The 26,958-nt window shown below is 40.2% G+C and overlaps 1 protein-coding gene across 2 annotated transcripts in view; it reads right to left on the minus strand.

Annotated features, from left to right (window-relative positions):
• DOT1L (DOT1 like histone lysine methyltransferase) overlaps positions 1-26,958 on the minus strand; it is a 158,575-nt gene that overhangs the window by 60,583 nt on the left and 71,034 nt on the right. The window contains exons 1-2 of one of the 2 annotated variants that reach the window (XM_063455873.1): positions 17,409-17,577; positions 17,257-17,378 (exon numbers count right to left, since the gene is read on the minus strand). The exons of the other annotated variant lie outside the window; for it this stretch is intronic. Coding sequence (XP_063311943.1) covers positions 17,257-17,337 — 81 coding nt within the window. The 5' untranslated portion in view covers positions 17,338-17,378; positions 17,409-17,577. Of the gene's footprint in view, positions 1-17,256; positions 17,379-17,408; positions 17,578-26,958 lie in introns of those variants that run through there. 2 annotated transcript variants of the gene reach the window in all.

Genomic DNA, 26,958 nt, shown 5'->3' on the forward strand with positions numbered 1-26,958 from the left:
GGGAATGTATAAACATCTTGTCAGCGTCACACATTGCTGAAATAGCAGGGCTGTGAGGCTCATATCTGGCAAGGGAGGGGAGTTCACACCAGGGCAGGAAACAAACAGAACAGGAATAATCCGCACCCAGCATGCTATACGGCAATCATCCCAGATACAGCAACATATATTCCAGGGAATTAGACTAAAATTAAATTACAGAAAGGGACAGCCAATAAAAGGCTAAACAAAAAAATTATATAAAAACAAAAAACAAACAAAAAAAAAACAAAACACTTTTGCATCACTAGTTTAGACACTGCATTATTGGAATGGCAAAAAATAAAGTGTCTGGTCAAGCTGAAATTAGTGCAACATCCAACTTGCTTGTGACATAACCATGCATTTTTCATACACAAAAACAGTATGCTCTACTGTTGAAACATTTCCTCACACTCTTTAGAAGCAGTGTTCAAAGGGGCAGAACAAATTTGGGAGGAACAATTTCTAATGTGTAATATTGAAAGCAGACAGATTGTATCAGGGGCGTGGGATCAAACAAATTAAATTCCCTTGTGAGCATTAGTGAATGCAACTAAAGGAATAATTTAAGCACCAAAACAACTTTAGCTTAAAGGACCACTATAAGCACCCAGACAACTTCAACTCAATGAAGTGGTCTGGGTGCCAGGTCCCCTAAGTTTTAATCCTGCAGCTGTAAATCATTTCAGAGAAACGGCTATGTTTGCACTAGGGTTAATCCAGCCTCTAGTGGCTGTCTCACTGACAGTCGCTAGAGACGCTTCTCACTGTGAAAATCACAGTGAGAAGACCCTGACGTCCATAGGAAAGCATTGAGAAATGCTTTCCTATGGACTGTCTGAATGTGCGCATACGCATTCAGCGCTGACGTCGGGAGGAGGAGGAGAGTTCCCAGCTGAAAAAGAACACCTATAGTGCCAGGAAATCTAGTTTGTCCTGGCACTATAGTGGTCCTTTAACCCATTAAGGACAGAGCTTCGGAAGCTTGTCTTTCACTTAATGACAACGGCATTTTTTGCTGTTTGCGTTCAACTGCAATTTGCATATTGCACCGACGCATATTATATACCGTTTTTTAAAGGACAGAAAGGGCTTTAACTTGATGTAACTATACACATATATACACATACATATACATACATACACACACGCTTATTTATTATAAAAAAAAAAATACAGAAAAATGCAAAAAAAGAAACTTTTTTTTTTACAGTTTTTGCAATAATAATGTGTGCACAATTAGTGCAGGTTAAGGAAAGTAATTAAAAATAAATTCATTTAGTTCTGATTTACAGAATATATAATGTGTCTGGGATTTTAAGTTTTTTTTGGTAGTTACAGGTCACAAAGCACAAGGAGTAAAATAAACTTTTAATGTGGAGCGAATTTAGAATTTGGTATGTTTGTCTTGTAAGCTTAATAGCCATAAAAGAAAACAAAATTGCCACACAAAAGTATATATTTATATACGGTAGACACCAGCTATTTACCTAAGGTTGTTTTGACACTTTCTACGTAGCCATTTCACTGCCAATCTCTGCTAAATATTGGAGTAAAATTTTGTTTTTTGGGGGTTTTGGCATACAAACTTATAACAAAGAACTTCTCATGTGTATTTTGTAAAGTTGGTGTGTGCTATTCCTGTACAAAGTTTTATTTTGTGTTGAGTTACATCTGCTGAGTAAAATGACACCCCCATTGTATGTCTTTAGCACTATTTTGTGAAGCTACAGTGCCATATAGGAGACCTGTCCTTTTCAGTATTCACAGTAGAATTTTGAGAGACGGATTTAATGAGCCTATGCTTCCATTTGGGGTATTATAACAGTTTGACTGTTCAAAAAAAAAACCCCACAAAGGCCTACCATTTGTAAAAGTAGACACTCCAGGGTATCTCATAAGGTGCATATTGTGCCTTAACATGCCCCCATTTTTTTACCATTACATGCCAAAGTATGTGGTAAAAAATAATGTGCATTTTTTTTTACATACGGATTGCATTTTTCCTGGGCATTTTGTATATTTCATATGTGCCACTAAGTTCAAACACCCCAAATTATGCTCAGCTAAGTCTTCTGAGTAAAACGACACTCCCAATGAATGTCTTTGGCACTATTTTGTGAAGCTACAGTGCCATATAGGAAACCAAGCCATATCAGTTTTTACAGAACTTTGAATTTTGACGCTGGGCCTATGTGCAATTTCCAAGCCTCTTCGCAGGTTTTAAATTCAAACTACCCCACAAAGGCCTACCATTTCTTAAAGTAGACACCCCAGGGTATTTCAAAAGGCATATTTTGAACCTTAGCGTGGGATCATTTTTCCGCTAGCTTGTACCAGGTGCAGTGGTAATAAGCGTTTTTTCTGCCTTTTTGGCACACAGTGAGTTTGCACAGTATAGTTTGCAAACCTTATGTGTGCTAGGACTGTATAATACTTCATATGTTGCTCAGCTATGTGGTCTGAGTACAGCAATACCCCCGTATGTACCTTTGCCAGGTATATGTGGATTTTGAAGGGCACATTTGAGACGCAGCCATTCAGTTTTTTTTCTAACTTTGAAGTTTTACGCTGTGTCCATGTAAAAATAGTAGTTTAGATGGTTGGTTATTAAAACTTCCCCACAAACACATACTATTTATTAAAGAATACACCCTGGGGTAATTCAAAAGGCATATTTTGAACCTTAGCGTGGGATCATTTTTTCTCTAGTTTGTTCTAGGTGTAGTGGTAATGAGCGTTTTTAAAATGTATTTAACTTTAACTTTTTAAAACTATTTTTTAAAGTTTTGTTTTGCTTATTAATTTTTTTTAAACTTTCCTAAACTTTCAAAAGTTTTTTTTTTTACAGATTTAACATTTTTCTAAGCTTTTTTTCTACCATTAACCCCTAACTAGCAGTAAGCAGCACTAACCGTAAATTCCCCATAACTCCCACCCCACCTAGAAAAAAAATATTGAATTATACAATATTTAAATTAGTTAAATAAATTGAACCCCTGAGGATTAAAAAATAAATAAAAGTTAATAGGGGTTAAAAAAAAAAAAATTAGATCACAGTACAATACTGTGATCTGTGTTTTGATCACTGTAGGCAGTGATCGACTGGCAGGGAAATCATTTTTATTTGGACTGGGTAAAGGGGGGTGTTTTTTTTACTTAAACGTTATTAAAACTTTTTCTGACTTAATTTTTAACTTTTTAAAGCTTATTTTAAACCTTTTTTTTTTTTTTAACGTTAACCCCTAGTTAGCCTAACACCAAATCCCCCCAATTCCCCACTAACTTCCACCCTCCCCAGCTTGCTAAATATATAATTTTAAAATACTTAAATTAATTAATAAAATAAATTTAACCCCTGAGGGCTTAAAAAAATAAAAAAAATTATTAACCCTCAGGGGTTATAAAAAAAAAAAAAAAAAATCAGATCATAGTAAAATGTAATCCCTGCCAATTGATCACTGTAGTCAGTTATCAATTGGCAGGGAAGGGGTTCATTTTTTATTAAAATGGTAAAGGGGGTGGGATTTTAAATAAACGTTTTTTTATTTTTACACAGGGGGCAGGATCAGCACTGATCCGTCTCCCTGCACTTCACACTGAACCCGGAAGTGCAGGGAGGCGGAAGGTAAGTATACAGAGCACATGTGCTCGCTCTGACATGCTGTCAGAGCGGGCACATGTACTGGGACAGCCCGATCCGGTGCTCCCGGTCTGCCTCTAATACAGAGGCAGACCGGAGCACCATTAACCCCGCGATCGCGGTGATCTGGGGTTAATTTTACCGCATGACGGACGAGGTCCGTCACCCGTCGTTAAGGGTTTCCCCTGAGTGATGGACCTCGTCCGTAAGGGGTTAAAAGGAATACTATAGTGTTAAGTATACAAACATGTATTCCGAACATTATATTGTTGGACTACATGTTTAGGTCCCTGGTCCCTCACTCAAATTGGATATAAAAGGTAGATTTACTTTTCTCCACAGCTGGTCACGCCACATCTGGCTTTGCCTCCATGGCCAACATAATCAATCTTGACAATCTCAGCCAATCCAATGCTTTTGCTATTGCACACGTACAGCAAAACACTGCACTGCAATTGGCATCCGCTCATCAGCATCACTAGATCATGAGATGCTGGGAAACTAAACTCAAAGAAAAACAGTCAAATTTTCTAGTGTAGTACAACCTAATAAAATAAAAGTAAGCCAGGGGCGGGGCCGCCAAGCCAACCGGACGCATGCAAGATCAGCTCCTGCTATATCCCAGCTTTTCGACCCATTTAGTGGGTTCATTCCGGCATCCAGCAACCAAGGCCGGGTGGGGAGTAGAGTGGACAGCCGCCACTCTGCTATCCTGCCCAGGGGCAGTAAACACTGTGTGACGGACCGCCTTGCACCCCGACAGGGTACCTCCGTCAATCGCTGCTTCCTAGTACTTGCGAGGACCATAAGCAATGCACTGGAACACCATAACCACCGTAAACCCCACAAACCACCGCAGCTTAGGTTGAGGTCTCGCTGTCCTCCACCTACCCTGGACCCAAGACCAGGATCCAGTTTCCAGTGGGTAGACCTCTCCTAGTCCAGAGAGTAAAGCCGGCTGCTCTTATAAGAGCAAGTGTTGCGATCCAAGGGAGTATAGCAATTATAGCAATCCCCAGGGTGTGAATATAGCTCTCCCATCCCCCAAACATGAGCCTAGACTTCATGAAGAGTAAAACGAATCTCCGTTTAACGGTAGCCACAACTGGCCTTTTATGTCAGTACCCATGCAAGGGGTACTCCCCGCTAGGGATCGACCGATATTGATTTTTTTAGAGCCGATACCGATATCCTGTGAACTTTCAGGCCGATAGCCGATATAATTTGCCGATATTCTGTACATTTACCATTTTGGAAAATAAAAAACTATTTCTAAAGGTAAATGCACAAAATATACATGCCACGTGTAGTGGATGCAGTGTGTTTAGACAGGGGAGCTGTGTATGTGTGTGTAATGGATGCAGTGTGTGTTTGTATAGTGTGTGTGTATATAATGCAGTGTGTATATAATGCAGTGTGTATATAATGCAGTGTGTATATAATGCAGTGTGTATATAATGCAGTGTGTATATAATGCAGTGTGTATATAATGCAGTGTGTATATAATGCAGTGTGTATATAATGCAGTGTGTATATAATGCAGTGTGTGTGTATATAATGCAGTGTGTGTGTATATAATGCAGTGTGTGTGTATATAATGCAGTGTGTGTGTATATAATGCAGTGTGTGTGTATATAATGCAGTGTGTGTGTATATAATGCAGTGTGTGTGTATATAATGCAGTGTGTGTGTATATAATGCAGTGTGTGTGTATATAATGCAGTGTGTGTGTATATAATGCAGTGTGTGTGTATATAATGCAGTGTGTGTATATAATGCAGTGTGTGTATATAATGCAGTGTGTGTATATAATGCAGTGTGTGTATATAATGCAGTGTGTGTATATTTATTTATTTATTATTTATTATTGCCATTTATATAGCGCCAACAGATTCCGTAGCGCTTTACAATATTATGAGAGGGGGATTTAAATATAAATAGGACAATTACAAATAAACTTACAGGAACAATAGGTTGAAGAGGACCCTGCTCAAACGAGCTTACATTCTATAGGTATATAATGCAGTGTGTGTATATATAATGCAGTGTGTGTATATATAATGCAGTGTGTGTATATATAATGCAGTGTGTGTATATATAATGCAGTGTGTGTATATATAATGCAGTGTGTGTATATATAATGCAGTGTGTGTATATATAATGCAGTGTGTGTATATATAATGCAGTGTGTGTATATATAATGCAGTGTGTGTATATATAATGCAGTGTGTGTATATATAATGCAGTGTGTGTATATAATACAGTGTGTATTATATACACACTGCATTATATATACACACACTATACAAACACTGAATTATATACACAGTGTGTTTGTGTACAATAATAGTGTGTGTGAGGGGTCATTTTTTATTAAAAAAAACATTTTTTAATTTTTATATTAAATTATTATTTTTTATATATATTTAATTATTATTATTTATTTTTTGTTGTTCCCCCTCCCTGCTTGTTGCCTTGTCAGGGAGGGGGGATATGTTAATCCCTGGTGGTCCAGTGGCATTGGCTTAGCTAGGGCAGGGGAGGGGAGGGAAGTGGGGCGGGCAGCAAGCGTTTACTCACCTCCCAGCAGCTCCTCCAGCTCCCCAGTGTAAATCTCGCGAGACCCGCAGCCGTCAGAGCTGGCCGCGGGTCTCGCGAGATTTACACTGGGGAGCTGGAGGAGCTGCTGGGAGGTGAGTAAACGCTTGCTGCTGCCCACCCCCCCAGGACCGCCGGGCTTGTAATGAGCCTGGCGGTCCTGGGAGGTATTATCGGCAATATCGGTATCCCTATTGGCCGATACCGATATTGCCGAAAATAACGAATATCGGCCGATTATATCAGTAAAACCGATAAATCGGTCGATCCCTACTCCCCGCTGGACCTGAGCGTAAACCACTGTAGAAATAAATACACAATCCCATTGGCTCTAAGGTCCAGGACACTCCCATACAAAAATAAGATAACCCCTCCTCTGTGCCTGGGAGATAATTGGATCAGGAACTGTACTAATCCAATTATCTCCAAGCACAGAAAAAAAAACACACCAAAAAAAAAATAATAAAAAAATAAAATAAAAAAAAAAACTTACATTTTGACAAATCTCCAAAAATACCTTAAAACACACAAAACCCCCACAAACGTTACATCCCTGATGGTCTTGATCTGGGCGACCAACATATCCAAAAATCACCCAGATCAGGTCAGGAATTTCATGGAAGTCTTATTTTTGATCGACCGTGCACATGGTCCTAAGCCCAAAACCATTCCAGGGAATATTCCAGTCCACCCTGGGTCCCTGTTCATGTCAGAGGTCACACTCAACTCACAAGATGGCAGCCGAGCCTGCTCTGAACCTCGAGCACTCTAAAGAAAGCGGCCTCCCTCGGGGCTCTTGGCACCCTCTGCGGGCAACCTTGGAAACCGGATCACTTGCGGCTCTAGGGGTCCAAACCAGACGGTATCAATTGAAACCAAAGCCCCACGATGGAGAGTACTTGATGCCTTACAGCTGTGCCACTACACAATCTGAGTGGAACCACCGGAGGCTCAAGATGACTCCTCTCTACTCACCACACGAAGATGACCCGATGCAACTGCCATGGTCCTTCAGCTTTTCTAAGTAAAGCTGTGACACACCCTGGGTAGCCATCTAGCTGCGTGCTGGCAGACTCATATCAGTGTGATGGGACTGAATCTTGCTGGTGGGGGGGACTGAGTGGTCTATGTGGGGACTGGGGTTGCCTTTTCATGCCTAACTCGCTTTTACTCTGATTATTTTCAAGTTATGCTCCTCTGACTAGCTAAACATCTGGTTGGGCTCAGAGACCTTTATCAACAATGGCATGTGTTCTTCTGATCTGTACTAGCCTTCTGTTCATCTCACATGCCACACTGCCGTAAGTATTTCTCTCTATACTTTAAATCTCACTGTGCAGTATCTAAGACATAAGTAATTTCTCTTTTCTTATAAAAAAGTGTGCTATGACCGTAAAATCCAAGACCATTGTTTTTTCGATGTTTATGTGGCTAGCATTAGCTGTTGTGTCATTGCCAGCCTGTTTGTAATACCTATGCACAATTAAAATAAAGAATTAAGAAAAAAAAAAAAAAAAGTGTATTGGCTTAGATTCTTTTATTTTACTTTACATATTTTGACTTGCAATGTATGTAAATTAAAAATGTATACGTCAAGAACCAGAACCACTAAAACACACTGTAGTGGTTGTGGTGCCAGCCCAATGCAAGATGACAAACCGTTTCAGAACAGTTTGATGTCTTACCCAAGAACTGCCCGTCGCCACTCCCAGCATTGCAGAGAGCCAAAAACTCTCTGCCTGTGCCAAGCCTGGCAGTGTTGAGCTTAATTCAGGAGAGCTAATGGAAGCTCCCAACAGGTAACTCCAGACTCCAGGAAAGAAGTCTAACCCACTCGATTGGTTATACCTTTAACGTTTAGAGAGTCATGAGCACATGGCAAACCTGTAAAACAATGATAAAAGGGTGCTTGCATGCACAAAGCTTTTCTCTGTTGGATACTAAAGCGCGCATGTTCACACCAACGATATCATGGGAACAGTGCGGTTGTAGCAAAACAGAATGTTTTTTTCCCCATTGACTTCCTTTACATTAAATGAACATCCTAGACACATAAAACACTTAAGCTTGCGGTGTCTGGAACTTTTATAGACTGTCAAGAAAATTATAATTTCAATAGAAAAAGCGCCACCTTTATATCAGAGGACAGAAACACCTACTTGGTGTTAGTGGGCTTCTGAATTCCCTCCTTCTCATTGAACTGTACTACAGCTCATTGAGAAACAAGAAAAAGTCACGAATGTGGGCGCTCACAGCTCCGGCACAGAGGTTTCTCAATGAGAAGCCTCAGACTGGGGTATTCCCCAGGACAAACTGAAAGTCTGTCAGGGTAAGAAATGAGAACTTGCAAAGGCTGCAGACAGCGGGACGGCTTCTTTTTCAAGCTGCTTTTGTATTTACCCCCCAAAGAGAACATGCATGCTTTCTTTGAGGGTACATTGACTAAATTGTTTTAAAATTTTTTTTATATATCTATATATATATATATTTTTTTATTATTATTTTTTTATTTTATTTTAACCAATGAAGTGTTACTTTAACACTGCTCCCTACAGTGGTGCATTGCATTTGCTCCACCTAAGCCCTTTTCCAGCATGCCCAAATTCACAACTACACATGTGGCTGAATGTAAACAAACCACACTGGCAGGATAACTCAGCAGAGCTCAATTTTAACTCCCCCATAGAGTGTGGAAATCATGAGCTCTATATAGACAGACCCACAATACTCAAAAATAAATAGGAGACAAAAGAAAACCCCAAAGCATTCAGGCACTATAATAGCAGCTACAAGCTCCTGCCCCATTGTTTGAGGACAATCATACACTTCGGAATGTCCCAAATAGTTGGACAACTAAAAGGAAAAATAGCCTTTTTGTTTTTACATTTCTGAAAATAGCCCATTCAGAATAATCCGGTCTCATACTTATTCTGCTGGGCAACCATATTTATGCTCTCTTTACATTGGGGGAGGGAGGGAGGGGACAGGGTTTATAAGCTAGGACCACTGATTCACTCCATGTTCAGAAGACATGAGCCTATAATAGAATGCTCTTAACCGGTATGGTCAAGATTAAACTGCACTATTAGCATTACATACATGATATACAATTCAAAGCCATGGGCTAGAGGGAAAAAATAAATAAAAAGCACATTTCAAAGCCATTAAGGGAAGCATGAAATGTACAATGAGAAATACACCTAGATCCTCCTACACAGAAGGAAAGCATCAAAGTACACATGGAAAGCACATGAGAAGAGATTAAAAGAGAACTCAAGAAGCCATGCACACTCTTAATGAAATGTTGCTCTGTAAATTTTAAAACCTAAGTGAGACAAAGTTCCTTACCATCACAAACCCATGTGTACATTAATTTTTATTTTTTAAATCTACAACAGGGTTCTCCAACAGGGTTCTCACAAAAATGTTAGCCAGAGAATCATGAGAGTTGTAGTTCAGCAACATCTGGAGGGGCAGAGTTTAGAGCCCCCTGATCTACAACAGAGTGTTAGAATGCAGTGCGGAATTTGCATGGTTGGGTGATATGGATGAATGCAGGTGTGCCCCAAAAGAAAACATGCATGCTTTCTTTGAGGGTACATTTACTAAATCGTAATTTACTAATTTACAAAATATATATATATTTTTGTTTTTTTAAACCAATGAAGTGTTACTTTAACACTGTTACCTACAGCTGTGCATTGCATTTGCTCCTCCAAAGCCCTTTTCCAGCATGCCCAAATTCACAACTACACATATGTGGCTGAATGTAAACAAAACACACTGGCAGGAAAACTCAGCAGAGCTCAACTATATGTTGACTGTTTGCTTTTCGCTTCCCTACTCTGGTGTCTGGCTCGCTGTTTGCCAATGATAGTGATTTTCTCCTCTCTCTTCCCGCGTGACTTTCCCATTCTCACGTTAGTCCTGCCTCCAAGGCCATGCTATCTTTGAGCCTACCTTTATCAATAAACCACCTACATCATTAATCATGACATTTACCCACATTCTTTTGTTTTTTTAATGAGGTCCCACATTGGATCTACCTTTGTCAAAAGGAAGGTCTAAAATTTAATGAAAGGTAGCACAGAGCTGTTTCTCAAATTATCAGCAAGTCTCCCTTGCAGTATGTGCTGTAATGACACAGCGTGATGTTACAGGTGTGCCCTTTATCGTTAGAACACAAGCCTTGAGGTAACTGTGCCGATTAAAAACTAGCACAGACACTCCATAGCAACTACACACAGCTAACAGTGGATCTGATATTGGAACTACTAAGAGCAAAAAACATTCTCCCATGATATGCAGGAAAGAAAACCCACTAACCAATACAGCTGTTCTCGAAAATTAGAACGCGATACCAAGATACTATGTAAATGGATTTTCTCACAAGCCCAGGGGTTGTTGAAAATGATGTGAATATCACTGTATGTTCCCTTGTGTATATGTAACTTTTTCAAGTTTCTATATGCCATGTTTGTACGTTACTAAAAAGATTCAAAGAAACTAAGAAGCAAACACCATTACTTGTCTTCCACCATAAACAGATAGCCTACCCTAGCTGATTAGATTAATTTCCACTGCTCCATGGTTAGAGAATGAAAAGTAAGAATTAGAGTAATGTACTAAAAATATAGTGAAATAAAAGGGACTCTATACTACCAGAGAAAACCATTTTCGGTAGGGCGGAGTCACGCTGCGGAGCTGAACGGTCGCATGCAAACCACGCTCCGTGACCAGCAACCTGTTAAACGGATTAAAACCCCTAAATCACCGAGAGAAACCGGACCACCAGGCAACCCAAGCCAATATGGGTCGAAAAGTTAAAGAACAAAAAACGGACAAGCCGAAGCCAGGCACCAGCATCGGGGACTTATGGAGGCAAGCACATGGCGCCTCTTTACCCAAGATGGCCGCCTACCTGGGCGAGAGCTCCGACCTCTCGGACGACCAGCTCATGGAGCCTGAGGACTTCCACATGCCCTCCCTACAAGAGCCAAACCAGAGACCGGCAACAACTACCACCAAACCGGACTCCGCACCGGTCACCAAGGCGGATATGCAGGATCTGCTGGCTAGCCTGCGGAGGGACCTCCAAGGGGATATGGCGGCCTTCCGAAAAGACTTGCAGTTCGGATGGGAACTATGGAAAAGGATTCCCACGACACAAAGGCACAAATCACCCACCTGCAACAGGAGATACAAACACTCCACCGACAACATGCAGCCACAGAACAGAGGTTCGCGGCAATGGAAGATTACAGGCGCAGCAAAAATCTTAAAATCAGAGGCCTAGCTGAAGAGATCCCGGACGCAGAAATACCGCACTGCGTGATGCGGCTGATAACGGCAATACTCACACCTAAACAGGCAAAAGCGGTGATGATTGAAGATATGTTCCGCATCCTGAGACCATCGAAGGCACCCACCACAGCCCCACGGGACCTAATAGTCCGTTTTCAAACAAAGCAAGACAAGGGGAAAACCCCCCACAATTTTGAGAACTTGAACCTCACTTTCTTTGCCGACTTATCAGGGAGTACCTTGGGGTGGCGCAAGACACTACAGCCTTTCACTTCGATACTCAGAGCCAGGGACATTCCTTATCGCTGGAGGGGATCTCATGTCCTAACGGTCCTCCAGGCTGGCAACACCTACCCAATCCGGGACCTCGAAGGAGCAACAGCCATCTTGGAGACTCTGGGCCTCCCATGGGACGCGCTCACTACCGGAGGAGCGAGCGCTACAGCCACGACACACACGTGGGACCTGGCAGGCTCAGCCCCATTTGTGCCACGAAGACTCCACGAGGATAATTACAAGGCAGCCACTACCTAAACCCCGGACATAAATTCTAGAAGGGGATCTGCTGCCAACCTACCTATGCAGAACTCAACCAGTTCGTGTTTAATTGTTTGCCTGTTACAGAGTCCCTGGCACCGAAGACACTGCTAGCACACAGCGTTGGCGGTAACCGCATCATCTGGAGTCCTTCTGGCGACCTCGGGCAAGTTGCTGTTTAACAGCTCTTCTATCCAGAGCAATATATGTGCCCCCTTGGACTAGAGTAACACTAAGACTGTCTACTGCACTGCTTATACTGCCATTGCATGTCACTGTGCTTCAGCTGTAAATAGTAAATTTGTACCATTGCCATGTCACCATGTTATTAATATTAATGCAATGACGCCATAGGATATCACCCTGCCTACGCTACAAATGTTTCTTAGCTTCTAGCCTTATGTCATGACCACTAGTTTGTGATCATAATATGCTAGAGGTGCAACTACACAAGGGTAATCTATAGCAACGCTATACTCTACTAGTAATGTTCAACACGTTATTGTCTAGTTTATATAACCTTGTATATAGTTATTTTTTACTTAAGTCTACTGCGGGAGATGGCGGAATGTGTGATGCTCTGACTGGTGGCACCCTGCTTTAATGCTAAGCTGGAAACTGAAATAGGACTGCATACTCTTTAGTCTACACTGTGTAATCTATCATAAAGTAAATTACTGTCTCACCTATCGCATGTTAGGCTGTTACTGACCAAAACGTATGTCCCTCGCTTCAGTATAGTCACGCATAATCATATAAATGACACTAAAGCGGTGACACTTATAGAATTAACCTACTGTCACTAATTAGCCGGTGCTCAAAGTTAACCTTATATGTTACTTATTAATTGTTAAATCTAGCAAGTCTTAAAATGCATGACTCCTTAGTGTTTCACCATTACCTACCATGTATACTACATTTTATTAAGCATACTCATTGGTTAAGATAGAAATAGTAGAAATAGTAAAAACTGTGCATATACTCCTGCCACTGTTTACCATGTATACAACGTGTGCGCTGTTGTGGCGCTTGACCTAACAATGTACCTACCTGCACAACTAAAATAAAGAATTAAAAAACAAAAACAAAAAAAAACAAAAACATTTTCGTTCGCTCTCTTTGCCATTTTAATAATATGCTAAATATCTTAAAAATGTGTACAAAAAAAAAAGTATCAAGTTTCTCAGCAAACTTTGAAACTGGAGATAAGACGAACACACACACACACACCAAAATGTTTGCACTAAGCACCAGTCATGACTATGAAATGTGATCTTTGCTTGTGGCAATGACACATTTCTCTACTAGAACATTAACATGGAAAAAAACTATTATAGACACTGACACAAGCCATGCGTTAGCTGTTGTGGGCGACAGGGGTGGTTCTGCGTCAGACAGATGACTCATTGGGCGTTTCTTACTCTGTCTGACCAGCCTCCTACATAGATCTGCTTTGGCTATGAGCAGTTTAACCATTTCTCTGCACAAGGAAAAGTTCAAGTGATTAAACTAAATAGTAATTGTTAGCAAAATAAGCCAATACCCTCTGAAAAGCCGTTCCCAATGAACCAGTCAGATGCCAGAGGAGAAACAATCAAAGCTAATTCTGAGAGCATACGCATTAAGATCTTGAATATATACAGGATAACAGTAAAAGACAAAAAAAAAATAAAAAAAAAAAAATGTGTGTATATATATATATATATATATATATATATAACACATATACACACACACACATATACTTATACACACGTTTTGGCAGGCTTTTTATACACCATTCTTTATCTATTCGCCTCAGAGGAAAGTAGACTTCTAATTTGGAGGAGGGTTACTCCTCATATTGGGAGCAGGACAACTCCTCATATACCTTCACACCTTGAAAAAGCTACAAACAGCAAAAGTATTTCTACAAAATAATTATACTGCTAAGTATACACACGTTTGCCTATTAACCCCTCTAGTACCATTTTAGTGTTACGTAACACATACATGCATTTTTTTTAACAAGACATGATATCATTAACATGATATTTGCCACATAATGTCACTTTCACATTGCCCCAAATTAGTACCTTAATTAGAATGAAATTTTAAAAATAAATAAATAAAAAAATACAAAATAATAATTCCAAAGGATACAAAGCAGAATCATATCTACACCACACAGGAAGAAGTCTCTGTGCCAGCCTTTGAAGTGGCTTGAAAGCAAGGCTTTAAACACCAGAACGTCAGACAAGACTTGGCGAAGTGTAGGAAGCTACTACAGTGGTACCTCGGTTTACAAACGCCTCAATTAACATAATTTTTGGTTTACAAGTGAAAATAATGCCTCGGTTTACGGAAAAAAAAATTCACAATACAAAGCAAGTTTCCCCAGGATGCATTGTGCCTGGGAGGTTTATAGCGCCGCCCCCCGTACATGCTGGAGTCTGTGGGTAGCACGTGGCGTCGAGTGTGGAGGTGTTGGAGCGGCTTTTGCATCGAGTTTTGGAGCCATCCTAGAATTTTTTTGCAGCGGTTTTGGGGACTTTTTGGAACTTTGTTGGTGCATTTCTTAAGTGGTGGAAAGGTATGGAGCTGAGCTTCGTCGTTTGCATGTCTTTTACTGCTCTGCACTGTGGGTTAGTTTCCATGCCAGGAAATTTTGACAATTTTTTGACCTCCAGAATGGATTATTGGTTTTCAATGCATTCCTATGGGAAACCTCGTTTCTGTTTATGAATTTTTCGCAATACAAAAACGTCCCGTAGAACGCATTGAATTCGTTAACAGAGGTACTACTGTATTTGTTTTTAATAGTGAATACAAAATTCTGAAAGGAGTTCTCAACCAAAACTGCAGAACAAACATTGATAAACTGAAAACTTATGAAACACAGACATGCTTTTCGCTTTAAGACGGATTCTGTGAAATTGAAAAAAAGAAGAGGGGGAAAAAAAGCACCAGGTTATTTCCTTTTGATGTTGTAGTACAAAGATTTAAACAGACGTAGACTAGTAACCCACAACACAAATAGAAACTGAATGCTCCTCCCTTTTTACATTCAGCATAGGAAAGCTGCATGTTCAACACGTTGCCTTCTCTGACAGACACCAGGGCACCAATTATCCACCCACCTATGCTAATCTCTACCACGCCCTGCCACTGAGATGTCAGATACCCATTCTCAGAGGGAAAAAAAAAAATCCATGCTGCCTGCTGTCACGCTCTTCTACGGCTTCCTGTGACAGAGAATGAACATACTGAGAAGTGACCATACTGCACGAAACGAGAGTTTACTGTACTACAAATGCAAATAATGTCCCCAAACATGTGGTCTATTATCACAGAGCAAGACAAATTTGATCCTGGCTCTTTAAAAACATTACCTGTGGGAAGAAAAGGTGGGGGGGGGGGGGGGGGGGAGAGAAACAACCGTTGCTATCAAGCGGGTAAACACTGTGTGGCTCACCACAGCCAATTGCCGGGCTGGACTTTATTAACTCTTCCAGATCCGAAGGCGGGAGCAGATTAAAATTAGAAAAATCTTTTTATAGACATAGAAACCGTTGGTCAACATGGATAAAGCGAGCGGTACAATCACTGGCTCAGAGTCAAGGTGAAAATGCAAATGTCACATCGATTAACACTATGCAAACCTGACAGTCTCAGAGGTTCGTTGAGTAAACTGGCTTCGGAGAAGAGACCCTAGCCCATACATGATCTGCACAGGTGTGGACTCATTAAAATTGCACTGGCATAAGTGCATCACACAGAATGCACACTCGAGGCTGTGCATACATACATTATAATCTAGCAACACGTGATCATGCAATGTAAGCATTTGAAACTTGCAGTCACAAGTTTCCTATATGTAACAAAATCAGCTGCCAACTCAATGAAATATTTGGCCTGGGAAAACAAAATTCAGGATCACAAAAGTGTATTAATCACACAAGATTATAAACTAAAGTTTTACCTGAACAGGCAAGTAAACCCACTCTTGTAAAAGTATATATATATATATATATATATTAAAAAAAACAAAGACACTAAACTTTACAAGGACATATGGGGGATTCAGTTTCCAAGATGTGAAAAAATAAAAAATAAATAACTGGGCATGGAAGGAGTTTTTTTTTTTTTTATTGAACCATATGCTGAATATTTTCAAGTTGAGCAGATGAAAGGATCTTAGTGCAAACTGATTAGGTTCTCTGCAGAGCCATAAACCTGCCAGGAGTGTTAGAAGATTACTGCTGAATGCCCTCCTGCTGAATACCATTGTACTGGGGACTTAAATGAGCCAGAGTGTCTGTAGTAATCAAACAGGGCAAAGGGTATGAACTAGGCTAGATTGCAAATGTCACTGGGATACAAGAAAAAAAAAAATAGTGTGTGCATTTATGGAGTGCTAACAAAACCACTGTCAGGTTTAAAAAAAAAAGTATAGAATGTAATACTTGCAACAAAAACAGAATGTCTGAACACAATTCCAATATTTAACCAATCTCTGGAACAATGTATCTCCAAAAAATGCATGCCTCCTTAAATTAAATTATAAAGTATTCATAAAAGGATAACAAGAAGCATATCACAGCAACCTGAAAACACATGCATTTTTTTTTTTACATTTTCACCTAAATCTCACAATAGTAATCATGTTATCACACATAAAATGTGGCAACTGTAGATTTCACACCTCTACACAGTTGAATGCATCTGTATTTTTTTTTTTTTAACTACACGTATAATCTACTACACACGTTTACCTAGGTATACACCCAGTAATAAAAAAAAAAACAATTTAAAAAAAAAAAATAGGAACACACCCTGAAAATGTTTTTCTTAAAAAAAAAAATATTTGTGTAGATCTATGATTTTTTTTTATTTTAAATATAAGTCTGCACAAAAGCAGTAAATAATAAATTGTATTTTTAATTAAAAAAAAAAATGTTCAATTTATTTCAAATTGTTTAAGCATGTCCTGTGTGTGAGCCTTGTGGTTGGACATGTAAGCACACTGGGGGCATGCCATGAAAGCCAGGCGATATTTACTCGTATTTTAATAGTAAATACACGATATCCCAGTCAGACATGTGTATTGATACACAGAGGCCCCCCCTCCCCCTGCCAGAGGCCTACACCTCCCACCCGATCCCCGGACTCACGTAGATGGGCAGCGGCCAAGGGTAGACGGCAGGCTCGGCTCCCACGGGAGACTTGAGCCGGAGTTCCAACTTCTCGCCCATATCCCGAGAGCATACTAATCCACAGCCGGCAGCGGGGGGGAGTGGGGGTTCACAACAAGCTGGACGGGGAGTTTGCCTTCTATAATCCTTCTTCGCCTCCCCCCCTTAGCTCCGCCGGGTTCCCGGGTCTCCCTTCTCCTTACAATCGGCGGCTCCCAGGCGCCATCTTGGACCCGGCGCCAAGCAACAATGAGCTGAGGGTTGGGGCAAACCAACTCGTTCGTGGGGGAGGTAGTTGAGGGGAGTGGGCGGAGCGGAGCGTCATAGAACGCCTTCCAGAGGAAAAAAAAAATAAATTAAATAAATAAATCCTGCGGGTTGTCCTCACATGGCCTCGTAGCCTCAAGTCTAAGGGTTGGGGAATAAACAATGATAAACATATTAAAGAAACCCCCCCCTTTTTTTTTCTCCTATGTCAGCCGGGAATGGTTGCGTCCAAGGGCGGTTAGATAGGGTCTCTGAACCCTCAGACGGCGCTCAGGGTGTTAGAGGCTGCTGGGGGCACCTTATTGCCAGACAGTCGTTGGACTGAACCAAGTCAGTGGCGTGTGGGTGTCCCGTGCGTTTAATTGCGTAAAAGTCGTGTTTTGTGTGGTTTTCGCACGCGCTAGGCCCGGTTTAATAATTAGCCCCCGCACTGTATGCCCTTCTATTCAGGGTTTTCGCCGTGACCTCTCGCTATAGTGAAGCGGAGAAAAGAGGAGGATACACTGAGGAGTCAATGGAGGGATGTTCCAAAGCGTATCCAGAGGGGGGGGCGGTGATACAGCTGACACCCAGGACGTGCAAGGCGTGCTGATTGTAGGGGATCCCAGTCACACAGCCTCACTGGGAACCATTGTTTGACATTCAATCCCATTGCTGATTTATTTACATACATGTCTGCTAGTATATTGGTTAGAACATTTACAGATTAAAAGATGTTATTAATATGAAGAGGATTAGCATGAATTATAGTGATCTGAAAAGTAGATTTTTAAAATTTATGCTAAAATAGCCAATATCGCTGGTTTTAAGATTTAGTTTTTTTCCAAAGTCGTGTATTTTAACCCCTTAAGACCGCAGCCAAATGTACAAGTTGTGATCCAAAAAAAAACGTAAACAAAACCTGGCATTTGCGCTATATGTCTGTCAAACCGTAATTCACCTCTTTCATATTAAATGCACCCCCCCTTATTATATATCATTTTATTCAGGGGAAACAGGGCTTTCATTTAATATCAAATATTTAGCTATGAAACATAATTTAATATGAAAAACATGGGAGAAAATAAGATTTATTTTTATTTTTTTAGTTCTACATTACATTTTAACTGTCAATGTCATAATACTGTTTGCTTTTACTGCAATAAAATACACATATTTGTATTCAGCAAAGTCTCACGTGTAAAACAGTACCCCCTATGTACAGGTTTTATGGTGTTTTGGGAAGTTACAGGGTCAAATATAGCGTGTTACATTTGAAATTGAAATTCACCAGATTGGTTACGTTGCCTTTGAGACTGTATAGTAGCCCAGGAAATAAATTTACACCCATAATGGCATACCATTTGCAATAGTAGACGACCCAAGGTATTGCAAATGGGGTATGTCCAGTCTTCTTTAGTAGCCATTTGGTCACAAACACTGGCCAAAGTTAGCGTTAGTATTTGTTTGTGTGTGAAAAATGCAAAAAACGCCAATTTTGGCCAGTGTTTGACTAAGTGGCTACTAAAAAAGACTGAACATACCCCATTTGCAATACCTTGGGTTGTCTACTATTGCAAATAGTATGCCATCATAGGGGTAATTTTCATTCTTGGGCTACCATAGGGTCATAAAGGCAACGTAAGCAATCTGGCGAATTTTAATGTGAAAAAAATGAAACACAAGCCTTATATTTGACGCTGTAATTTTTGAAAACACCATAAAACCTGTACATGAGGGGTACTGTTGTACTCGGGAGACTTCGCTGAACACAAATATTTGTGTTTCAAAACAGTAAAAAAGTATTGCAGCAGTAATATCGTCCGTGTAAGTGCTGTTTGTGCGTGAAAAATGCAAAAAACGTCACTTTTACTGGCGATATCATCGTTGTAATACATTTTACTGTTTTGAAACACTAATATTTGTGTTCAGCGAAGTCTCCCGAGTAAAACAGTACCCCCCATGTACAGGTTTTATGGTGTCTTAGAAAGTTATAGGGTTAAATATAGTGCTAGCAAATTAAATTCCTTATACTTTCGGTATGGGTTGTCAGGCAGGTCCCGCTAATTGTAATTAATTAGGATACCTAATTATGTAAAATTATTACATAAATATATGTGTAGAATTAATATATGTATATATATACATATGTGTATATATACGTATATATATATATATTTTTTTTTAATATTTTTATTTATATATAGGTAGAAACATAGAAACATAGTGATATATACGTATATATTTATATATATAGATATATATATTATTTCGTTCTACGTGTATTTTGATATAAATATATATATATTAATATCACAATACAGTTAGAACGAAATAAAACACATCTATATATTTTTTAATATTTTATTTTTAATTATTTTTTTTATTTTATTTTTTTTACGTATTTACATATTTTTTTTTATATTATTTATAAATATATATAACAATAATTATATATATATTTAATCAGTATCAGTCTACGTGTAATTTGATATTAATATATATAATTATATATATATTAATATTAAAATACACCTAGACGGTGTATGTGTATGTGTGTATATGTGTATATATATACTTAGATCATATATATATAATATATATATATGATCTAAGTATATATATATTTTTTTTTTTTACACTTTTAACATTATTTAATTTGATTTTCAGCCAGCAGGGGGACCAACTGTCATTACAGTTGGTCCCCCTGCTGGCAATGCCTGAGCCAGCTATACCGGCCATGTGATTGTGAGGTCCTCGCAAGGACCTCACTCTCACATGACCGGGAGGGACCGGAGGAGGAAGATCTGCCGCGGGGGGGCTCCCTGGGAGTCCCCCCAACTGCGATCGCCGGCGTGGGACCACCGGCGACCGGGTAAGTTAAAAAAAAACGGCGGGCGTATATTTACGTCCTGCAGCGTTTAGAGCCGCTTTTAAAAGGACGTAAATATACGCCCGGCGGACTTAAAGGGTTAAAATACACGTAGACAGTGTATGTATATTTCTGTGTATATGTGTATATATATACTTAGATCATATATATAATAAGTATATATATGATCTAAGTATATATATGATCTAAGTATATATAATCTTATTTTTACACTGTTTTAACATTTTATTGCTCATACAGCAGGGGGAGTACCTGTCATTACAGGCCCTCCCCCTGCTGGCATTGACATGGACGGCTATGCCGTCCATGTGATCGCGGGGTCCTCGCAAGGACCTCGCGATCACATGGCCCTGGGGGGCCGAAGAGGACAGAGGGGGACTCCCTGGGCTGCCAGGTAAGTCCCCCATACCGCGATCGCCAGCGTGGGATTGCCGGCGACCGGGTAAGTACAAAAGATCGCAGGACGTTCTATGCCGCCCTGCGGCGTTTAGAGCCACCAAAATAAGGACGGCATAGGGGTTAAAGGAACGTTATAGCATTCGATATACAAAGCTGTATTCTTAACACTATAGTGTCCCTATCCCAACTCTATTTCGGCCCTCCCAGTTGCATTAAAATGTAAAAAAAATTTCGGCGCCATGCTTTCCTCGACGTGGCTCATATCTCCACCTCACACAACGTCACGGAGGAGGTATGGCCTCCCCCGTTTTGGTCCAATCTAATGCTCTTGACAATGGAGCGTTGAGGACCTAATGCGCATGCGTGTAGAGAGTCCGCAAACATTCAGACTTCCCCATAGCAAAGCATTGAGTCAGTAGTGTCACAAGGAATAATCCCAACAGTAACAGGCGGGACTGAAATACATGTATTACCAGTCCTTAGAGTGGCCGGTTTTAACATACCTGTGTAATAGAGAGGAAACATAGGCAAATATAACCCTAGGTCAGGTTAACAGAAAGACAACGAAAATGAGAACTAGCCGGAGTCAGGTACATGGTATATCAATAGAACTAGTATACAAGTCAGAAAATCGTTACATAGAAACTCGGGGTCAGGAACAAAGCCAAGGTCAATACCAGAAATATTACAGAGTAACAAGGAACCACTAAGGGGTACTGAGAACAGAAACCACGATAGGACACAATAAATGAGACTCAGGGAATTTAAATACTATTATGTGTAATTATGTTTGTTCACGTCTTGCTTGCAACCCCAAAATGTGCGCGAATGGGGACGCGAACTTACGTGGGTCAAGCTGAGCAGGAAATTATGTGAGATCCACTTGGTGTCTTTAAGAACGCACTCCGAATGCGAGTAGCATTATCAAGCTCACTCAAACGGTTATTTTGTTCGATGCATGTGGCCTGTTTGGAAGTTCTGGATCGGCCAAAGGACTGGGTATATATCGTTAAAGTACTCCCCCCGAGGTCACACCCTCTGGATGCGGAGGACCAGGCTTGGCTGGAAAGCGTTAATGGAATGAAAAAATAAGGTGAGGAGCGTGCACATCAACTACAGAAACCCAGCTATGTTCAGGACCATACCCCTTCCAACAGACCAAATATTACAGACGACTGCTAAGGAGTCGGAAGTCAAGTATAGCTGCCACCTAATAATCTGCTTGGGCCTAGACAGAGATGGGAGGAGTAGAACCAGGTTTGGTAAACCTGTTACAAACAAGAGGTTTCAACAAGGAGGCGTGTAAAACGTTAGATATACGTATGTTTCTAGGTAGATCTAAGGCAGTTGAAAACTGGATTAACTTTGCGCAGTGTACGGAAAGGTCCAATAAACTAGGGAGCCAGTTTCGTAGAGGGAACTCATAAACGAATAATACCAATAAAAAGCCAGACCTAATCCCCCACCACATAGGAAGGAGCTGCGTGACAATCAGTACATTCTGTCCAGCAGTGGAGTCCACCAAAAGATGCACCTAGGTAAATCAGCTACCGTATATACTCGAGTATAAGCCGACCCGAATATAAGCCGAGGCCCCTAATTTTACCCCAAAAAACTGGGGAAACTTATTGACTCGAGTATAAGACTAGGGTGAGAAATGCAGCAGCTACTGGTAAATTTCTAAATAAAATTAGATCCTAAAAAAAATATATTGAAAGACTATATATGGTATCCCGTCGTCACCGATCCACAAATTGTTGAATCAGTGACTGGGATAAGCGGTCAGGATGGTGGTACCAGGTCCACCCAAGTATGGGCTTGAACCCTGTATTAACGTGAATTGGTAAAGAAATGAATAGATTGGGTAGCGTCTCCCCCTTAGAAACAGAGGGGGGAAAAAAGCTCCTAATCAACCTGGTATAGAGTAGAAAAAGGACAGTTATGGTGCTATACCTATAGATGTGTCCAAATAAGGATAAAGGTATCAAAAATAACGCATACTCGTATTAGGAAACTAGTGAGATGTGTATCCTGGCAAACACAGTGAACACACTGTAACTTTATTGAATCAATTAAACAAAGGATACAAAATCTCAATTCCTAGGAGATGCTTAGTTACTGAGCGAATTTCCTGTGGATGTATCTTAATGTCCAGCTAAGCCGTAAGGCATATTGAACACTGGAAACTCCAGGTATGCCTTTTGGACAATCCACGTGGGAAAAAGCCAAAAAAGTCGAGGTTGATACCTTTAAATTTTAAGGAGGTTCAGCAGGTGGGACAGAGGCAGACTTTGCACATTATAGAGAGGGACATGAAAGTGTCCATAAATCAATGTCTAAAGGATAGACTCTAAACTTATCAAGAAAAGACAGGATAGAGTATATAAAAAATATACAATATATATATGTATATATGGAGGGTCAGCAGGATACTGATAATAGGTAAAGGATTAGATTGTTAGTAGGATAAGGAGTAAAAATCCCCACAAGTAAACACTGTATCTAATCTTTCCTATACACTCCCCCCAACACCTTCGTGGGTGTTCTATCCTTATTCTGTTGCTAAGCTCTGTCCCATAAGACACTGCCGTTACTGCACTGGTACTACTTATTTGAACAGGTACATGAACGTCAGTCTAGACAACGAAAAGAAGAAAAAATAATAAATGAATAAGTGATGTATCAAAAGTGGAATCCCTCGTGCATAGTGCCGGGTGAGTGCTCAGTGAGAGAGGGATCCAGTGTGGAGACCCGACGCGCGTTTCGGAGTACTAGACTCCTTCGTCAGGGGTTAAGAATTGCCGCCCGATCCCCCCCGGTATTTAAATGTAGGCTGGCCAATCGGAGGTTCCATCATTGGTGACGTATCGCTGTTGCGGTCACGTGGGGTGGCTATGGGCGGGATGAACCGCATCAAAATGATTGGTAGCTCGATTAACTCCCTCTATGCCATGACTCCCAATATATCCAAGTATGGACTCCGGAGAGTAATTATGGGGCACTGACATATACTTGGGGGATTAGACTAATATAAGAAAAGACGGCTCTTTGGTTTACATCATGCTTATCAATCAGCATGAAACAAGATTTGGAGCCTATAGGTTGGAAAGACCAAGTAGTGTGCGCCCTTAACCCTTATTGCGTAGAAGTGTAAAGAGGGTTGACTAATTCACTTGCTTGTCAATCACAGTAAGTGTATATATACAGTTATTTTGCAAATTCCCCATACACTTCGAAGATATGAACTAAGTAGTCTTAAGAAGATCGGCTCTTTAGTATGCATAATGCTTTTCAGCCAGCATAAGAAAATCTAGAGCATATGATCTTTGTAGATTAGGGAGACAAAATAGTGTTCATCCTTATTATTTTGTTATGTGTAAGTTTGGGAAAGGTTAACTGATTCGCTTGCTTGTAGATCACTGTAAGTATATATATGCAGTTATTTTACGAATTTCCCATAAACTTCATATGTTCACTGGACAGTATTGATAATCTCTCTTAGATGTCCAGGCTTAGTATGAGTATCCAGTATTGTCTCTTAATGTCAGGAGAAATTATATTTGGATAAAGTAAAAAAGGTCTAGACTTATTAGTGTTTTGTCTATTAGACTTAGAGAGATGCCTAGTGAAAGTGCTCTCATGAAGAGACACTGAAGTCAGCATATCTATTGTTATTTCTTAACATAAGGGTAGCTATATGGGATAGAAAGGAGGGACACGGGGGAGGGGCAGGAGAGTTAGAAAATTCTCTCAAAATGTGAAGACTTAAAAGTGATAAAAAGTGATAATCAATATCTATGCGTTGAAAAGAAGAAAAATGTTCGTAGGAGGTTAGATCTTCTAAGATATAGCGATGGTTATATTATGCTAAGTCCTAAAAGATGTTATTTTTTAGAAGGCTTTTTAAATAAAAGGCGAGTATGAGAAACCTTCGTTCAGTCCCCTAGGGGACAGTGTTCTTAGGCGGTATATCCAATAACACTCACGTCTTCTCAGACGTTGATCCCAATTGCCTTTTCTTTGGTCTGGTTTAATCAGTTCGATGCCTGAAAATTTAAGGACATTGGGGTCCCCTTTATGAGTTATTTTAACATGTCTGGAGACGGGTGTTTCAATGTTCCTTGTAGTCTTCGCTGAATTGATATGTTCAAGTATCCTTTTCTTAAAGGGTCTGAACGTTTTCCCTACATACATAAGTTGGCATTGGCATGTAATCAGATAGATCACCCCTTTCGAATTGCAATTGAAAAAGGATGAGGATTCAAAGTTTTCTGTGCCGGTGCTGTCACTAAAAGTTTTGGAGCTTGTATTTATATACTTGCAGGCTTTACACCTACCGCATCTATAGGTGCCCTTGATTTTGTTGGACAACCAGTGTGTAGGTGGTTTTGTTGACTGAAAATGGCTGTGTACCAGCATGTCTTTTAGATTCTTGCCTCTTCTGGCTGTTAGAGAGGCATGCGCAGGGAGGACGTCTTTGAGTTGTGCGTCTTGTTTCAAGAGGGGCCAGAAACGGTTCATAATTGTCTTGACCTGATCCCAACCGGCATCGAACGTGGCGATGCATCTTAGTTGTTTATGTTCTGATTCATCTGAGATCGGAGGTGCGGTTCGTTCACTAAGGAGACTTTCCTGTTCAGTTAGAAGTGCCCTGTGATAGGCCCTCTTTAGACACTTATTGGGGTATCCCTTGGACCTAAACATCTGACGTAATTCTTTGGCTTTTGTCTTGAAGTCATCTATGTCAGAGCAATTGCGTCTCAGGCGCAAATATTGGCCGATTGGGATTCCCTTTTTTTGTTGAATCGGATGGTGGCTTTTCCAATTTAGCAGATTGTTTGTTGCTGTGCTCTTCCTGAACAGATTTGTTTTAATCCCACCCTTTTGATCTGGGGATACCACAAGGTCTAAGAAACTTAGTGAGGGAGTACCGATCTCAGCAGTAAATTTAAGATTAAGATCGTTAGTATTTAAGTCTTGTACAAAGAGGAGGAACTGATCCCCTGACCCAGTCCAAATGATTATAATATCGTCAATATACCTTTTCCAAAGGTGAATGTACTGGGTCAGGGGGTTCTCAGAGGTAGATGAGAATACTACTTGTTCCTCCCACCAACCCAGGTGCAGGTTGGCATAGGAGGGCGCACACGACGTCCCCATAGCGGTCCCCTGCACCTGGTGGTGGAATACCCCATCAAAGAGAAAGAAGTTGTGTGTTAACACAAAATCGAGCAGTTTTAATGCAAAGTCTGTATGTCTGTCCAGGTATGCCCCTCTCTTTCTCAGAAAATATTCTGTATGCTTAATACCTGATGAGTGTGGAATTGAACTGTATAAGGACTCAACGTCCAAACTGCAAATTAAAGAATTTGTCGGTAGTTGGACTTGAGTCAGAACTGATAGAGTCTGCTTGGTGTCCCTTAGGTAAGATGGCAGTTTAGTTACCAGGGGTTTTAAGACATAGTCCAAATATATGCTCACATTTTGAGTCATATTGTCATTCCCTGAAACGATGGGTCTACCTGTTAAGACTTTATACAGTTTATGAATTTTAGGTAAACTGTAAAAGGTCGAGATACGGGGACTACCGATAGCCATATAGTTGAATTCATCTTTTGAGATGATATTGTCTTCTAGACCTTGTACTAAAATGTTTTTTAGTTTTTCTAGAAATGTTTGTGTGGGATCCTGTTTTAGGATTTTGTAAGTGGTGTGATCTTCAAGGATCCGTTTATTCATTTCCACATAGTCTGAGGTATTCATAATGACAATATTACCTCCTTTATCAGAGGGCTTAATTGTTATTGCCTGGTTGTCTTGTAAGTCCTTTAGAGCCCTGTATTCTGTTGTCGTTAGATTGGAGTTCGGTTTATAACTTATTTCACTCAGAGGTGTTCTGTCAATCTCCTCACATACGAGTTCGACAAAAGTTTCAACGTATTTAGAGTCTCCTAACCTAGGGCAATAGCGACTTTTGTTCCTCAAGGTTGTTTGGGGGTATTTTACTGCTCCAGTGGTATCATTTTCTTCTAACAATTCAGCTAGAATTATAGTCATGCGGTAGTCTCTAAGTTCCAAACCTAGATTTTTGGCTTTTTTCTCTTCATTTAAGAGATAATTCTTATGCAGAATAAGTTTGCGAG

Source organism: Pelobates fuscus, chromosome 5, assembly GCF_036172605.1.
Source record: "Pelobates fuscus isolate aPelFus1 chromosome 5, aPelFus1.pri, whole genome shotgun sequence".
Taxonomy (NCBI): Eukaryota; Metazoa; Chordata; class Amphibia; order Anura; family Pelobatidae; genus Pelobates; species Pelobates fuscus.